This window comes from Fundulus heteroclitus, chromosome 10 (genome assembly GCF_011125445.2).
Source record: "Fundulus heteroclitus isolate FHET01 chromosome 10, MU-UCD_Fhet_4.1, whole genome shotgun sequence".
Taxonomy (NCBI): domain Eukaryota; kingdom Metazoa; phylum Chordata; class Actinopteri; order Cyprinodontiformes; family Fundulidae; genus Fundulus; species Fundulus heteroclitus.
In genome coordinates this window covers 11,639,761-11,658,828 of record NC_046370.1, presented here as the reverse complement: position 1 = coordinate 11,658,828, position 19,068 = coordinate 11,639,761, and the positions used below count along the sequence as shown (strand labels likewise).

Genomic DNA, 19,068 nt, shown 5'->3' with positions numbered 1-19,068 from the left:
CGCCTGCTGGACGATATTCGACAAAATGAGGACGATCATTACCGTTCGGACTTGTACACTATTTTTGACATGAAAACCTTACAGAACACAGAGCGCCTGTGAGTTGCTCTCGCAAACCAGCGTGCATCCCTAATCAGCAGATTATCCCTGTTACTCCATGACTTACTTTCTGCGTCACACATCATCTCCGGTGAATTCCCCTCCTCTTTCTTCCCCCCTCCGTCTGTGATCTCGTGGTCGGTGTCTGATGATGAGCGCTGCCAGCCTCAAGCATCCATGTGAGCCGTGTGACTCCAGTGAGACCGTCTTAAAATGGGCCAATGTCTTCATGGATAAAGCGACTGTGACCCAAATGATGGCCCGCGGTGTGTGGAGACAGAAGAATTTGGTCACTGTTTTTGTTTATTTAATTCCATCCCATCAAAGATCTGCAAAGGGACTTTAGACAGAGAAGTTATTTGGATTCGGAAAAATTGCCACCATTTCTCTGAGAGCTTTTGAAAGGGATCCAAGTACTCTTGGGGTAATGTAGCAACATAGTCTAAGCCAAACATTATTTACAGCTTTGGCAGAGGTCGTTTTGGAATTATTTTCATTTAACCAAGAAGATGAATAACATTTGTTTTGTTTAAATTTAAATAAAATAAGGCATAATGCATATAAATGTCATTACACCTATAAAAAAAAAAAAAACTTTTATAACTGCTGACCAGCTTTTTCATGTTTCCACTGGTGTTTTATTGATATATCTTTGGTCATTAGCTTGAAGTATTTGATATTAAAAGGCACCCTTGCCATGACTCTAATCTTTAGCTCCCTCCACAAGTGCTCTATCAGATTCAAGCATAGACTCTAAAATGTTTCTTGCTGTTCAATGTAAAAAAAAAAAACAAAAAAAAAAACCGCAAAGCTTAGTCTAACAGGGGATAAATAATTCAGCGCTTAGCTGTTTGGTAGCCACATGTAATCAATGTTATTCCCTTAATAATGTCATGTTACAGTCATAATGTTAGGCCCCGTCAGTGTAGCATTCAAAAGTTCAAAGTAGTAACTCTGCTGGAAAAACTCCAACACTAGTGAGGGTCATGAAGCTGAGAGACTGCAGTGATGCATAGCGAGGAACCAGAAGAGTCATCTACAAGGGCCAGTGCCCCTGTAGAACTGGTCCTGGCCCCTGTTATGGCCCCTGTACTAAAGACAAAACATTAAATACACTTCTTACGATTATATGCACTGGCTAAGAAACCATAACTGATTGATCACTTTGACCAATTTTATTTTTTACCTTGACAGTTTCACTCTAACAAGGAATTCAACATGAAGGTGTTTCACATTTAGCTTCAGCCGTCTTGAGCTGGGATTACAGTTTTTATCCGCTAGATCGGGGTCTGAAACCTGCAGTTCCACTGCCACAGGTGGCTCACTTGATATTACTATATGATTAAATATTGACCTATTTTATTATTTCATTCTTTTATGTGGCCCTATGAAAAAAAACATTGGCCCCACCTTGGCCCCCCTGGTAAATTTGGCCTGAATAAATATAAAGGAATACAAAGTTGTGGACAAGGTGCATATTTTTTAAGGATTATTTAGCAAAACACAGGAGAGAAATCCCTTATTGGTTCAGCACAAGTCAGGCTGAATTGGGTTCCTCTACACTTCGTTATCTCATACCAGGAAGTACGTAAATAGACAAAGGCTGTATGCATTCTAATTTGGTGAGAGCATCATGAGTACACAAATATTAAATTTAGCCGCTTGTAAAAGAAAGTAAATTGTAATAGTATAAACATTGTTGTGCAAAAGGTTTCAGTCCCTCCCCCATTGTCTTAAGTAAGTTTGGATCTTGGAAATATCCAGACATAAAAACTTTCTGGTTATCTTTTAAGGTAGTTTGCTCCATATTTTGTCATATCTTCTGAAAATCTTTCAATGTTTGTCTGTTATGTGTAGGCAAAACACTGGTTACCCTGTCCTCTCAACATGTCCAGGATGTACCCCGCCATTTTACCAATGACCACTGGAGATAGGCACCAGCCCCCATTGCGAACCAGCACGGATAAGCTATTACAGAAAACAGGTGGATGGACGGATGGATGGATGGATGGATGGATGGATGGACGGATGGATGGATGGCTCACCCTGTAATGATAGGGCCTTTTTATTTCAAAAGTATTCCTTTGTGAAGGTTACAGGCTGTTTTGCCTTTATGAAACTATGAACTTTTTAACTTTTGTAGACTGTGATCCTTTTGTGACCAACTTTGTTGGGTAGAGCGAGAATGGTATTGCCACAAGCAATTTATATCAACCATGGATCCCTTGTTACCCATAAAATCTCTCATGTTTCCTTAGAGTCATCAGGCAACAGAGATCATAGCAGAAATCAATTGACATTTAATTAAATTATATGAGATTTGAGCAGTTTATTATTTCATTTCAGAACTGATTAAATTACTTAACTACTAAGAGAGCTCCTGAAAGTTTGCTAGGAATAACCTTGTTGGAGCTAAATTATTAGTTTTTTTTGAGTCAAACTGATTTTATCTTGTCTGTTATTCCTGATCTAACCAAAGGCAAAAGGAAAGAATTGTGTCATAATGACACACGTAGTGCTTAAAGATCAGGTTTAAAGTAGCTTTGTTGCCTAGGTATTTATTTCACTGGTTAATTAACTTTGAGAGGCTTTTGTGCCTAAATTTGTGAAGGTTAAACTGGTTCTGTGAAAATACTCAGATACTAGCCTGAAAACAAATAGAGTATAAATTAATTTCCAACGTAAAAGATGGGTAAAGATTTCTTAAGAAAACTTTTTCACTTTAAAATATTTAAAGAAAACCTCTGACTCCTCTAAAGCACAGGGAGAAGCCTTTATTGTCATTTTACTAGGATACAACAAAATTCTGTTGTATTGCAGCAAAAGATGACTCTAGAATCTCTCAGTATTTTTAAACGTTTGTGTGATTTTATCATTTCTACTTATTTTTATGTCACAGTGAAACACTGATACATATCACTGAAACAAAACAAGTAACAGTAGAATAAAAAAGTTAAAACAAAACAAACAAGAAAAAGCAATGCGTGTGAACATTACATTTCATAAAATATGTGGTTAATTATAACACACACTGAAAACTGTTTGAATGTTTCCAGAAGGAATACACATTGTAAGGACAATACAATTCTTTAGAATTCCATGTTTAAAATCAGGCAGATGTCACATAAATTTGCAATTAAAATGCATTAATAAATCACAGGAGGTGGAAATATGACTTGAGACAAACATTTCACTTGCACAGCTAAATTAATTTGGTATGTAGTTTATTTATTGATGAATCTCTTTAGAAATTATTATTATAAATAGGGTTACTCTCCTGGTAAAGGTTGCCAACAACTTTCTGCTGGATGTTTGTCAAATCAGCAGTCTCTTCCATAATTGTATAGGGCATAACATAACATATTTGTATAAGACAATCATGTTTATATTGGTCTCATGGAATATCATTAATTTCTAGGAAACAGAATTTGGGTTATTGTAAGACCACATAGCGTAGGACAAATCCAACAATTGCAGCTAATGCCCTGCAAATGTCTCTGTGTGAAGGCGTTTGAAGCACTGGCTTCAGTCGCAGGCGGCACCTTGTAAAATCTCCCCAAAACTCTTAAATGGGCTTTGCATTGCAAACCTGTTAAGGCTGCAGTTATCCATGTTGGTAGTGCTGTTTCTTCTAACACAGTTTTTCCTTCTGCTAAACCTTCGATTTACCACCTTTAATTTAGCACTCTAGGGTTGAAATTTAATAGAATAGAATCTTTTTTTTACTGTTTGTACTGTTCTCCCACAGTGTATCAGTAGCAGGTAAGGGGAAAAGCCCACCACAGAAGGAAAAAAGATCTGTCCAGTTATTGAAAATTACAAACTTGATTTAAATGAAATATCCAATGAGTAGGGTGAACACAGCTGCGTTTTTGACATGAACAGAAATCCTTTTCTCTGTAATATTTTCAAGTGGCTTAGATATCTTGATACTATTTCAGCATTTTCCAAGGTACCCTTGATGAGCTGGCTGAGTTTTAAACGTCTCAAATCCTGATCTCAAACTTTCACGTAACTATGACTTTAAACGTGTATTCTTTGGACATGTGGGTAGAATTGTGCCATGGCAACCAAATCATTACTTTATATCAAAAAGACACTGATAAAAAATACTCTCCTCCCAGCCAGCTGTGCCCATCCTAGAGCTCTTAAACATGGTTTACCTAAGAGTCGATTAAAACATATTTGTCACTCTTATGAGGACTTCATTGATAGAGCTGCTGCAATGAAAAAAAAAATGCTTTCTGGAGATAGGTTATTCTGTACGGTGTATAAATGAAGCTTCCCAGGCTGCATCTTCTAAAACTTAATCTGATCTCTTACTCAGTTTCTTTTATTAGCACATATACTCCCCAGTCCTATATTGCAAAGAACATCATCTTAGTATACTGGCCTATTTTGACCTCTGATCCTACAGTAGCCCAGCAATTTAAGGATTCCCCCCCACCCCCCTTTGTCTATAGAAGAGGTCCAAAGCTGCACAATAAGGTAGTGCGGGCTAATACCAAGGCAAGCCCTAAGCAAACCCTTTTGACTCCCTTAAGGATGGGAATTATCCTTGTGCCCAGTGTCACAATACCTGGAGAACTCATGTTTTTAGACATCCTAGATCAGGCAAAAGCCTCTCTGTTAAGAGCTTCATAACATGTAATACAGAAGAAGTTATTTATTTAGTAAAATGTCCACGTGATAAGATTTATATAGGCAAAATAACACGTATGCTGAAACAAAGAATAAGAGCTCTATGAGGCGTAATTATGCTAATTATCCTGTAGTCCGTCATTTTACCGAGGTCTCCCATCCTGCCTCATTGAGAAAGGGCATTGAACATATTTACTCGCCAAGAGGGGGAGACAGATTTGAAGCTATGCCAAAGGGAGCTTTTTTTGAGTGTTAAGTTGTAATTCAGTTTATCTCTTTGCTCTTGTTGGTCTTTGTGTAGACCCTCGCCTGATATCCCCCATAGCTCTCTGTTCTACTGTTGCAGTCTTTGTTTCTCATGGATCTGGGAATTTCTTATTGTTTTTGAAAAGTGCTTTTTTGTTTTTGTCTTTCCTCTTTTTTCACTGTGAAAAATATTCTTCTGTGGCATTTTGAGAAGAACTCCATGTCTAGTCTTTTCAGCCAGAGCCTTTAAAACTACAACTTCTTGTTGACTAGATGATTGCACACAAGTGCGCTGCATACTGCGGATGATCAGGGCAGGACTGATCTGTTTTTAACTCGTCTGCTTGTTTTGTGCTTTGCATGCTCTGATGAAGGTCTTTCTGGCCAAAAGCTTAACATTAAACTGTGAAATCTTGCACAGATAAAGTGTGCGGAAATCTTTTGTTTGAAAATGTCATTTTTAAAAGTCATATTTTATTTTGTAATGATGGTTTCCCTCAATGGCCTATGTATTTCATAATGACACTGCAAAATCCCTTCACCTGCCAATCAGTTGGTTGGACCTGCGCCCCTATTTCGTGATCCTTAAAAAGCATTGGGTGCTTCATGGACAGCTTACATGGGAATACGCACTGCACCTTCAGCCCTGACTTGAAACTCCGGTTTTGATTGCTTTTGTCTGAGTAAAGAAGCAGCCAATCATACAACTCACTCCCCATTGTTACTCTTGATTGGCAGCCGAAGTGCTTCTGCTGAAAAGTGTCATCATGAAATAACCAGCCTGTTGGGAAAAACTATTAAATAAAAGATGACCTTTTAAAAAATACATTTAGAAATAAGAATAGCTGGAATTGAATAAAAATTCTTCAATAATAATTTCAATTATTCTGACAAAAATATGTCATAAATTAGATTATTTTAGACATTTTTAAAGAATGAAAAATATTTCACAATAATGAGCAGAATTTTAGAAGTGTTCAGGTATTTCTCAGCTTCATTGTCACTTTGTATATGTGTCTCTTATTTTTTCCAGTAAATAATTATTATTTACTGGTTTCCTTATATAGGACATTTTGACCAATCTGTATAATCTGACCCAATCTGTATGATATGATTGAACTTGATTTTCTAAAGTGCCTTGAGATGACATGTTTCATGATTTGGCGCTATATAAATGAAATTGAATTGAATTGAATTACATATTTTTTTATTCATTTATTTAATTTTGAGCACTTTGGCGTTCCATACTTGGTAGCGGTTCTCAACACTGTCAGGTCAACAGCCTCACAGAATATATATATTTTTTTACTTTTATTTAATTAAATATATGTTGTACATATTTGCATTGGCTGGATCAGAAATAAACAGAAATACACACTTGGGAAGCGTCACTTTATGTGCAATCACTCTATAACTCTTCATTTTTCACTGAGTTGCAAAACCACATGAACTTTCTGACGTTCCAACTTAGTGTGCCGACTTTCGCAGACGTTTAAACGTGTGCGTCTTTGAGACGCTCCAGCCGCAGCTTTTTCGGCGCAAGTCGAGCAGAATGCCGCTTGCATGAACGCCTACCGGGTGAAAAAAAAAGTTGTGTTCCCTTCCTCCCCCTTGCGGAGCGTCCTGTCACTGGTGGAAAATGGCTGCTCGGAGCAGCTCCCCAAAGCTCAGAGAAAACTGAGAGGGGGGGAGAGAAAGTCTGTTTTGTGGTCTGACACAAAAGCCCCTTGGCCGCGTTTTTATTTACAGGACAAAACTCGAGGGAAGCAAGCCTCGGCTCTGTGAGGATGTCTCGCTGGGTGCCCTCAAAGAAGGAAAAGTATGGAGTTGGTACGTAAAGGGGGGGAAAAAACTTGCATGCTCCTGTCGCTAGCTCGTCCTAGCTCTGCTCTTCTCTCAGATTCACTGAACAAGTTATGCAGGAGGGGGTGGGAGAGGGGAGAAAAAAAAAAACCCTGGATTAGAAAGAAAGCGGCCGGCTGGGTGGCTCTGTTGTAGCGGCGTGGGAGCGTTTCAGGTGGAAATCTTTTTTTTTTTTTGCCTGAACTGGAGAAATGCGAATGGCTGAGTTGTTCGCCTGAAACGCAGAGCCCAGGACTGAGAGTGTGCGCTTTAAGTGCGTCTTTTGTGAGGATCGGGAATGGGTTTGAGGCGCGCCTAGTTTCTGCGCTGTTTCCTGTGTTGTGGGGCCTTAGGTTTTGTTTTTGTTTTTGTTTGTTTTTTTGCTACAAAGTAACCATCTAGTTTCAGGCTGCTCATTATCTGTGGCTGACTGTGACCGGTGGTTGTTTCCCCACTCAGGGCAGATAGATTTAGTTTTTTTTTTTTTTTTTTGCGATTGCTCCTTCAAAAATCTTCCTGCTTTGTAACTTGGCCTGAAAGCGTGGTTCTCATTTGGGACAACTGGACCCTGGGTAGTTTCTGCTGCTGGTGAGCGGCATACGGAAGTGTCCAGCTTTATTTACACGGAAAAAAAAAAATCGGTCGTGATTTATGGCTGTGTTTATTGGGAAGTTAGTTGTCAGTGCCGGGGATTGGCTATCACATATTTTACTCAGTGCAGTAGGGATCAGAAACGCTCTGTAATTATTAGAGGCTAAAGTCACACACAAACACTACTTTTCCTGTAACTACAATCAATATTTTCACAATTTGTCACGTTGCATCCGCAAACCTCAATGAAATATGTGTTGAGATTGTGTGTAATGGATTAATATATATGGGAGTAGTAGTAAAACTGAAGGAAATTAACAGATGGTTTCTATTTATTTATTTTTTTACATAAAAATAAACAGTGAAGTGCCACATGCATTTGTATTCACCCAACTTGCAGTGAACTCCTTTCAGAACCATCTTTCGCTGCAGCTTTGGAAACCTGCACATTGAAAATTGTCTCCCTGTTTTCAGTCATGGTTGAGTTATGGATGGAGCGCTTCTGTGAAAATCTAATTTGTAAGTCTCACTCAGAGATGATTAGGTCTGGACTTTGACTAGGCCATTCTAACCCATGAATCTGTTTCGATCTGAACCATTCCGTTGTCACTTTGTCTGTATGTTTGGGTCTCATACAGGAACGTCTCGTGTCTTTCACAGTCTCCAGCAGGTGTTCATCCTTGCGTGCCCTGTATTTACGCCACGTTCCATTTAAATCTGAAGTCGAAGCTGGGATCTTGGAGATCACGTCAACTATGAGTTATTGGATTCTAATTTCCTGCTTAGGGAAAATAAAAAGACATGGACGCTTGCACCAAATCAATTATTAAATGTACAAACACAGCCATCCTGAGTCTCAGAGTGCATTTTAAAGTCACATTTTATTGCACAATCTTCTTACTGAAGGGACGGTGTAGTAATAATGATGTGCCGTACTGTCTTATTGACACTTTCCTTGGAAGGCCATGTTTGTGAAGTGAGTGACTAATAGTGATTCAGTCAAAAGATCCTCCCTCCTAAGCTGTTGCTCTCTGCAGCTCCTCCAGTGTCTCCATGGCACTCTTGGCTGCTTCTTTGAGAAATTCTTTCCTTTCCCAGCCTGTTATTTTAAACGGATGGTCTGCAGTTGTCCCGCACCATTTCCGTTTTTTGGATCATGGATTTCACAGTTCTCTGTAAGACGTTCAGAGCTTGCCTCTGGGAGCATAGGTGACTGATTTTAAATGTAGACCGCACTTTTCAGATTTTTACTTAGAGAAAATGTCAAAAGCCACCGGTCCTTTCTTTCCGCTTCACATTTATGCACTACATTGTGGTGGGCCTGTCACATAAAATCCCAAGGAAATACCCTAAAAGTTTGTGGTAGTGACGTGATAGAATCTAAAAAGTTCAAGGCATGTCAATCATTTTTCAAGGTACTGACTTATTAACGCGTGGCCATCACAGGGTTGATTCCTCAGCAGTAAACTGGCCTTTCATCTGGGTATTAGGGGTTAACAGCAGCGACTGGATATTTTCCTTTTAAGTGAGGGGTGACCTTAAAGCAGGAAAAACCTGTCAAAGTGTTCAAAGTTTATCAATTCATTAACAATTGAGAGAAGAAATGTGCATACCCTTTAGCTGTGTATACATGGTTGATTAATTTAACACACAGCCTAGAATGGTTTTTATATTTGTAATTCATTAAGACAATATTCTCAGATTCTAAAAAGCCCCTTTTGTTCGATATTGCTACATTTAGTGGGCCCCCAAGTGAAGCTGTATAAAAGACATAGCAATACAGTAGCATAATTAGAAAACTCTTTAATTTTAGAACATTTATACAGTGGAGAGAAAAAAAATCCCTCGTTATGAAATGCTTGGTTTTTAAAGAGATCCCTGGACGACTATTAGCAAGATTCGGTGGCGGGTCCCGGGCCCTTTCTTCAGCTCACTCCTCAAGGTGTAGGCCCCACGACTGAGATGGCCTTGGAAAAAGGTCGATTTTGTTCATGTGGAACCATTTCACTTTACATTTGAACAGACGTTTAAAATAATTTTCTGCTAAAACACCCGAAGACAACCCAGTCTGTGACAGTTTAGGCAAGGCATGTTTATTTGTACAGCACATTTCAGTACAAGGGGTATGCAAAGTGCTTCACATGATTAAAACAGGAAAATAAAAATCAAATAAAAGCAAGTAAAACAAGCAGTTGGAATAAAATTTAGGAATATGCAAACAAAATTATAGGGAAATTGAAACAAAAAGCAAATATCAATGTTTTTTTAAAAACAGTTGGACTACAACTTAAACTAATGACAGTTTAACCAGAACAGTCAAAGGCAACCCTAAACAAATGTGCTTTTAATCTTTATTTAAAAGAACTCAGGTGTTCAGCACCTTTACGGTCTTCTGGATGTTTGTTCCAGATAAGTGGAGCATAGGAACTAAATGCTGCTTCTCCGTGTTTGCCTCTGGTTCTGAGTATGCAGTTTATGATGCCGTGTGCTCTGGACGAGGTTCCCATAGCTTCTGTAAGAAAAGCAGGTCCACGTCAAAATAGATCCTCTGGAATACTTAATAGTAGGCATGAAGAGCTTTCCATTAATTCATCCTAACCACTGGTGGTGTTTATTGTGGCAAAAAGCTTTATATCCGTCCCATCTGACCAAAGCACAGAGCTTCCAGTTCATATCCAAGGAAAACAGACAACAAAAGTTTGTTTGTGTGGGACAGAAGAGGCTTATTTTCTGTTGTAAAGAATTTGTTTCCATGTAGATGGCATCTCACGGTTGTTTTGGAGACTTGGTGGCTCCAACATCTTGCTTTTTGCTGCTGTTCTGTGGCCTAGTGGCCAGAGGCTAAAAGAACTGGGCTGGTGTCTCAACATAACTGCATATATATATAGAGAGAGATTGTTAGTTGTGCAAATAACTGTACTGCCTGTTATTTTGTTAGAAAGGGTTCTATATTAACATGGTACTTTTTTCTCTACTGAATGCTTTTACTGAAATCTTTCTGAAATTTTCAGTGTCCGATATGGTTTCTGCAATATAACTAGGATATATTTGAATGCTTTTTATCCATATTATCCTTGGCAGCCCCTAAAAGATCACAGTGGTTCATCCTATTTATGCACCAACTGATATCTTATAATAAATGGATTGCAAACTTTGTCGGCAGCGCTTGGCAATCAAGGTCGATCATAAGAGATAAATAGAAACACAGTAAAGCTTAAAAAGGATCAAAATCCTGGCGGTTTAGAGGGATTTGTTTGTGTATGTCGCAGATGTTATGACATCACAGAAATATAAAGAAAATGTTGGACACCAAGCCTTTTCTTTGACTAAGGCACAAAAGAAAATATCTCTCTTTCTACTGTTAACATTTTAGAGGATAGTTATGATTATCGAAAGCTTTTTTATGGCTTTAAGACACTGAAAAACTGAATCATGATTATTTATATATTTATTTTTGTACATTAGAGCAGGGCTCAGCAACCTTTTTGTCACCACTGACTTGACTTGCTTCCTCCGATGACTGTGTCGACCGGGAGGGAATTTGCATCTTTTTTTATATTTCACAACCACTTAAGCAACAACATACCGATGGGCCGGAATTGAGGCTCCCTGCTTAGCTTCGGCTTACATGCTTCTCTTCCTGGTCTTTTTCGTTATGTATCTTAATACTTCTGAAGCTCACCGGCAGAAGCACACAGATGCTTTCAGTTTTTTTTTTTTTTTTTTTTTTTTTTTTTTAATTCAAGAAAGACGGCATCTTTGTCATATCATATTTGTTACATTGTCTTTGATTTTAAGCTTCCAGAATACAGAACAAGAACTAAAACTGAACAAGGAACATACAGTGGTGATATTCGAGATCAAGGGAGAAATAAAATAAAACAAAATAAATTCATACTTGTGCACTTATGCATACATATGCATATAAAGATGTAATATAATGAGTGTAAAGTTGTTCCAATATAATGTCTACATGTGGAGTAATACAAAATCATTGCAGGTAGGGCATATAAAATGTATCCCTTTGTTCCAAATAGAGTGAAATTTGTCTATTTGAATTCACAAAGAATATGTCAGTTTTTCCATTTCTATTTCCTTAAGTCTATACCAATCATTTAGTGTTGGTGTGTTTGTGTTTACCCATGTCCTAGTATGTAATTGTTTTCTTGCTGGCTGCTAGAGCTTCCAGATTTTTCAAAATAAAAGCGCTCACGCACTCCGGTTGTCAACACCTTTAACGTTGCTGCAGATATTAATTGATTGCTCTGTGGCCCATTACCAATAAAACCAAGGCCTTGGTACTGGTCCAAGGCCTGGTTATCAGGGATCCCTGGATTAGAATATTGTGATGGTGTCTTTTATTAGTCTCTGTTTAAAAAAAAAAAAAAAAAAATCAATCTGGTAGCTGTAGCGCAACAAAAATACTGTTGTCAGAATCCTGACCGACACCAGAAATGTGATCCCTAAGGCATCAATGCAGTGGCTCCCAATTTTTAGAAGGATAGATTTTTAAATTTGGTATTGTTTTATAAAGTACTAAACGGTTATAGGTCAAAAAATTTTCAGAGTTTGTCAATTACAAACTACATAGAGACCTAAGGATACCAGAGTCTTGGGACCAGAACTAAACGAGGGCAGGCAGCATTTAGTTTCAGAGCTCCTCAGCCCTGCAAAAAAAATAAAAATAAATAAATAAAATACCGGATAACAATAGATCTGCAGAAGCTGTCGGCTATTTAAAATTAGAACTGAAAACATCACTGTTTACTGCACACTTGCCTTAAATAACGTCATAGCACCAAAACAACACTTTTGACAGTTTCAAATGACACGAGTGTCAACTTTTGATACTATATATTACAGCATGCTGTTGTAATGGCTTTAATAGTATGTTGGTGTCAAATACATTATTCTGCTTTGACCTTCTTATTTGGTAAGAGCGTCTCAGCCCACCTGGGGGAAATATTTGTCAGCTGTAGCACCAAATAGATTTGGAGCTTAATTTTTGGTCACCTGCTGCTTTCTTTTTATATGTTGCCATTGGGTTCTTTGTGAGGTATGATATCCCATTCAACTGCTTTGCTGGTGATATTTAGAAAAATAATTGCAGTGCAGCATTTCGGTACAACCTTACTTGTGCAAAGTGCGGTATAAATAACTTTGGCATTGATATTGGTAATTGACATGGGCAATTAAGGCTCCAACCAGCATCACTTTTTCTAGGATGAAATAAGCATAGACGTCTGGAACCAAAGTGTTTGGAATGGTCAAAAAACCCTTATATGTAGCAAAACATGAGAGGAAAACTTTTTGCTAGTGCTTTAAAACTGGATTTTGAGTTTTTTAATTCAACAATGAAAGAAAGGACACACTTTTTCTCCAGCTTCTACGTCAAGGACTTATTCTGTCAACATGCACTTAAGGTGCTTGTAGCGTCCTCTGAATCTGTGTTATGAACAACCCCGCACTGCTTCCAGGGATATTTATGCAGGACCAACCTCATAAACCACTCTGGCAAAAAGCAAAGAAGGCCAGAAATGTTTACATCTATTATCCGAGAGAGGCATTGTTTAGTATTGAATTTTGATAGCCTCGTGAAAGCGAGTGTGAAATACGAGACTGAAATAATCTGTACGTGTGGTATTACACGTCTAAGCAATAGAGCGATGGAACCAAATCGGATTCTTCTGGGAATCCGAGAGAACACCCAGCTCCAATTCCCTGAAATCTTCAGCCATTCGCACCCGTTCTCCGGTAAGATTTGGCTTTCACAACAGGCGACGGGTATTTTTGATGCCTCTGCTATATGTGCCGCTGCAGCCACACTGGGGCCCTTTTAGTCTCCATTAGTGGAGGTTTGCAGCTGAAAGACAGGTGCTGATGCTGACTGATGGGTGATTTCAGCTGGTGAAACTAAGCCTTTGACTGCAGCTTTCAAATGAGCTCCTGTGTTTTCAATTTGGTCTGTGGTGCATTGAACCTGTGTGTGTGTGTGTGTGTGTGTGTGTGTGTGTGTGTGTGTGTGTGTGTGTGTGTGTGTGTGTGTGTGTGTGTGTGTGTGTGTGTGTGTGTGTGTCTCAGAAAACGAAGGCCTAATGCTAATGACTATCCTCTCCGTTCTCGTATACATGGACAAAAAAAAAAGAAAAAAAGTTGAATTTCTCTCAAAAAATGTTGGTGGAAATTCGTGGCACGATGACTCATTAGATGAAAGAGAAGCTGCTGCCACATCATGGCTGGAGAGGATCGGTGGGGTGCACAGCTGATGCACTTTTAATGCTTCATGTGTTGACCGAGGAGTGCTAATGAGCTCTCTGCGAGGCCTCTGTGGCTGTCAGTGCTCACTCTGCATCTATTTCGCTTTCAGCAAAACTTTTTTGTCTTTTGCCGTTTAAACTGATCTCATAATGGGCCGCGTGGCTTTGTTAGTGGGGGGGGAGTGGGGGGGGGGAGTTCTCTTTGGCAGATGTGCTGAAAAATAAATGCCACTGTCCACAAAATGTGCAGTGGAGCAAGTCTAGCGAGCACTGATCAAGAATCTTTGTTTATGTAAAGTTTTAAAGGCTATGTAGGGTAATCCCTTTTTTAATTTGATTTGGTTTAGATACCCCTGCCCTTAACCTGGAGGATTTTACTTTATTTGGAGATTGTTTGGTGCTAAAGAAATTCAGGTTCTTGCTGTGTGTGTGTGAGGACAAACATTTAAGACACTTGCATTTTTAAGTTATCGCAGAAGTAAAAATAAAGTATTTGGTTGGGATTCAATATTCCAAAAACGAAATCAAAATTGGCTAAAATCCCTATTCACATCTCAGAAACATCCACTTTTTTTATAAAACTAGTTAAATAAGAATCACTAATCTCTCCATCAGAATGATTAATTATGTTTTATCAGGATAACTGTTTATCAAGTTGCTAATTAGGCTTGAGCTTGATATTTTCTTGCAGTGACGAGACGCTTGATGAATGAGTTTAGGTTTGTGTTTGAGCTGTTTGCCGGGCGTCTGGGTGATCTGCAGTAAAAGTAGGGAGCAGATGGAAAGGAGCTCGGATAGACGGAGGTTTGCGCTGCTGGAAGAAACGCATGGGAGTCAAACCGAAGCTGGATACACGTGTGTAAAATAAAAAAAGACAGACAGGTGGAACGTTGAAGCTGTATGGAGTAGAATTATTGAAATTCCTGGTGCCACCATCCAAAGCAAGGGGGCACTAAATAAGAGAGTAGAAGAAGAGAACGCAGGAAGGAGAGGATGGAGACGAGTGTCAGGGGTGATTTGTAACCGACGGATAGCTGCGGGTGAATATCTTTATGATTTATGGTTTTTATGATGAAAGGAGGTGGAGTTGAAAGAATATGTTAGGGTTTTCATTGGATGTGACCAAAATGGACAGCGTTGGAAATGAGTGTGTTAGAGGGAGAGTTTATGGTTCAGCAGTTCGGAGACAAAGTCAGACGGGAAAGGCTGAGATGGTTGGACATGCCCCGGGTCAGGATGGTGGAAATATCTGACAAAGGGCGTTGAATATGCAGCTGCCGGGGAATCGAGAAGAGAAAAAATGGTGAGCAGCCGAAAGGAAAAGAATTGAGGCGCTACAGACAGAGCCTAGATGGGCGACAAACGCAACTAGTGAGATTCCACTAAGTGCATAAATACATAAGCACATAAAATATTATAGCACACCGTAAACTTAGGTGTGCATTGCTCCAAAAACTCCTCCATATCTTTAGAAAATTGTGTTTTTTACAGTTGCTGTATCCTCTTGTTGCATTGTCATGAGACACTTCTACTATATTTAGTTTACTAGTTTGCTTTTTTGTTTTAGTCTATATATCAAATTTAAAATGACATACAATCAAATCACATCACTAAACCTGTAACAAAGAGCGATAGCTGCTTTTCTGTTTTTAAAGCAGAACAATTGGAGTATGTTTATAGATCTTTATTTTGAATTTTTGTGTGTGTATATGTGAACATGTATTTTTATTGCATTTTAATTTTGTCTGTGTCTCTCATAACACTGACTGCTTTTTGTTTCGACTTCAACTTCCACTTCAGTTTATCTTACGTTCAGACCTGAATTTATTTATTTTATTTTTTTTTTCTAGATCTTCAAAGAAAAGTAATGTCGGCCTCTCGTCAAAGAGAAGCTTCTCCTTTGACTCTGAGCTGATTTGACTCCACAGATTTTAGTTCTTGTACAGCTAAGCATAAATTAGGGAGATCAGGGTTTTGGAAGTGTAGTTATTTTTGAGGCATCCCTAAAATGACTCGAGGCCCCTCGAGGAGATTTATCGAGGCAAGTCGGGCTTCTGTGATGAATTTACCGGAAATACTTTGTGATGCTATTTTCAAATGTTGCCTCATGAATTCTGTTTCATCAGGATGTTGCCCTTCCTTAAGAGACACTTCAGAGAATTGTAGATCTAGAGGGAGACCCAGGGAACGCTCAAATAAGATTTAACTGTATCAACACATCAATTTCGAGACTTAAGCGCACATCGCCTGTGACAAATATCTTCCGTTCGTTTTTATTTTCTCTCTGAAGTTTAATGTTAGGAAATCCGAAAAAAAAAGCCAACTTTAAAAAGGAAATGTGAAAGTGCAGTTTTTTTTAAATGTTTTTTTATACCAACGTGAGAGGAAATGCTTCCTGGAGGTCGCACCACAGAGTGGCGGCTTATCTAAAAGGACGGTTGGTCGCACAAGAATACACACATGGCTCTGAATTTTAGAACCGTTGTTTTCCCATTCTCGAAATGGTCAGGTCGGGTGGGAGACTGATGGCCAGGAAGCCGACAACTTCAGAGCGCTCTCACTCGGAACAGGTTACTGCTGAGTGACACATTGGAAGGAGAAAAACAGAGACGCAGTCGCTCCGTCTCTTGAGCTGAGTCAAAAGGAAAGCCGTCTCCCACCCTCCGAGTGCAATAAATTCACAAATGTGGCTGCAATTAAAGTGCAGTCTCAGCTACTTAACTTAAATTCCTACCATATGTTTTTTAAATTACCAAGCTTGGCTCTTATTCTTCTTTAAGGCCCCGACTCAAGCAGTTTGGTGTGAAATATTTTTTCCTATCTTTGTTAGGCTGCTTTCTGCAAATTACTTGTCTCAGGGTAAAATAGGCATGGAATAGACATAGCCTTCCCCTGCCTGTTGCTGCCACTATTTGTCAGAAGGCTGCAAAACGTTTTCTTCACTCAATTGAAGTTTTTGTACACTTAAAGAGGTCTCCCCAACTAATCGGCACATATGAATTTATATTTGCGTTTTATAAATGGAAAAGTGGCAAAAATGCCTAATATTATTTACTCTAAGCTCTTCTCAAAAGCAACATTTTCATGTTCATGTACAGTGCTGTCAACTATTAGCTCTTTGTAGGGTTGTCACAATACTAACATTTCAAACTCAATAATGATATTAAGAAAAATACTACTTGATAAAATCTTAAACTACGCAGCAACTTTTTTAAAGTCACAGGGTTGTTTATGATCAAGAGCAAAATATGAGTAATTACAATATGACAAACTTGACTTTAACTTTCTTGAATTGGGGCAAACCATTTAGTAGGGGACAATTAAGGGAAGGGAAGGCAATTTTATCTGTATTGCTAATTTCAGTAGCAAGACAATTCAGAGTGCTGTATATGAACAGAATATAACAAAACATTACAGAGGAGAGTACATTGCATTGAAATGGTAGTAGTAGGTCAAGATAGGTTGGACTACAAACTTAATCTAACCATGTCTTGGTGAACTACAACAGTGTGAATTGAACATTAACGTTTAAAGGCAACTCTAAACAAATATCTTTTTAATTTTGATTTAAAGGAACTCAGGGTTTCAGCACTTATGCAATCATCTGGAAGTTTGTTCGATATAAGTGGAGCATAAGAACTAAATGCTGCTTCTCCGTGTTTGGTTCTGGTTCTAGGAATGCAGCGTAGATTTGAGCCAGAAGACCTGAGTGGTCTGGAGGGTTGATGCAATGATAGCAATCTTCCAATGTGTCACTGATCTGAGCTAGAGGAAGCATGTAGATATTGAATAGGAGAAGCCCAAGATATGAACCCTTGGGGAACCCTGCACGTGATCTTTGTGGTCTCTGATGTAGTTACTTACTGACACAAAAAAGTCCCTAGGATTTAAACCAGTTGAGTGCTGTACCAGAAAGGCCGACCCATTTTTCCTGGCATTCTTAACCGAATGGTGTGATTAACATTGTTGAGATCCAATAATACCAGCACTAGGGTTCTTTCACAGTCTGCATTTAAATGGATGTTCTTGAACACCTTGGCAAGGGCAGTCTCTGTACCGTGGTGAGCACAGAAACCTGACTGGAAAACATTAAAGCCGTTGGTCATTGTTAAAGTATTTAATTGTTGAAACACAGCTTTTTCAATAATCGTACTGATAAAAGGGAGGTTTGAGATGGGCCTGTAGTTCTTCGTGAATGCTGTTTTTAGGGTCTGGGAGAATACACCTGACAAAAGGGAAATGTTTATTATTTGAGTCAAATCATACGATATGACAGGCAAAACTTTCTTAAAGAAAGCTGTAGGTAGAACATCGAGAAAGCAGGGGTACCTTCCATGGAATATGATTTCCTCTAAGCTTTTGTAGTTTATTTGGCTGAATTAGGACATTTAGGCAAAATCGGTTCTAGTTGGAGACAACTTTGGTACTGAAATTGATATGGATATACACACTGCTCCTCTAATCTTTTGAATTTTCTCACTAAAGAAGTTAGCTAATTCATTGAAGGCCCTGGTGGAATGGAGTTCAGCTGCCACATAGACAGGAAGGTTTATCTTGTCAAATGTGGCAAATAAGATGTGAATATTATTGATGTTTTTGTTGATAATCTCAGAGAAGAAAATTTAGGTTTAACAGTTTTAAGTTATAACAGTTTGTATAAGACCATTTCAGTAGTGTGTGAAAGGCTGCGGCGTTTCAGTAGCGTGTGAGAGCAAATTCAAAATAATGTCGCTTACGGCCCCTCACAGAAGCTTGTTATTGTGCCGTTTGTGAAGCCGATATTTAAACAGCTAGTGTTAGCTTTTGTTTTCCAGGAGGTTTATTACTTGACTTTTGCAGATACAGAAGTTTTACAGACCGTTTTCCGATGCGCTCACACATCAGGATTGTAGCATTAACTCATAACATTAGCTTGTAGTGTTTAGCATAGCTTGTGTGGTATCGTTCAGCATTCTGTTTTTTCTTGTCCGAAACATCGCTTTTGTTGTACTCGTCATGTTAGAAGTTGAAACGTCCAGCAGCAGATCATTGTTGAGATGATAAAAGCAGCTCGTCTTTGTAATAATTCACATTTTTAGTATTGATTATATTGAGATATCGACTATTCAGAAAACCCCGTTTCCCTTACAGATTATTTCTCTTTTTGCTTTTTTGTGACTTTTGCAGGTTTGAGATCAACAAGTAATTTTTCATTTGTTTTTAAAGATGAGTAAATACAAAAATCAGCTGTCAAATGACAATTTTATTAAGCGAGAAAAATTATCAAAAACCATAATGGTGCTATTTGAAAATGTCATTAATCTCCTTATTAAATAAGAGTTAACTGTAGTCAATGAATCTTTTAGTTCACTTTTACAAGTCACTACCAGGCCTGATACCTTCTTGAAAATCA

General features: G+C 38.5%; 1 protein-coding gene across 5 annotated transcripts in view; it reads left to right on the top strand.

The window, feature by feature from the left end:
- The first annotated feature begins 6,590 nt into the window (after positions 1–6,590).
- The window catches only part of dock1 (dedicator of cytokinesis 1), a 303,583-nt gene continuing 291,105 nt past the window's right edge, over positions 6,591–19,068 (top strand). For all 5 annotated transcript variants that reach the window (XM_036142018.1, XM_036142017.1, XM_036142019.1 and 2 more), the window contains exon 1: positions 6,591–6,816. In XM_036142018.1, coding sequence (XP_035997911.1) covers positions 6,774–6,816 — 43 coding nt within the window. In that variant the 5' untranslated portion in view covers positions 6,591–6,773. The remainder of the gene's footprint in view (positions 6,817–19,068) is intronic.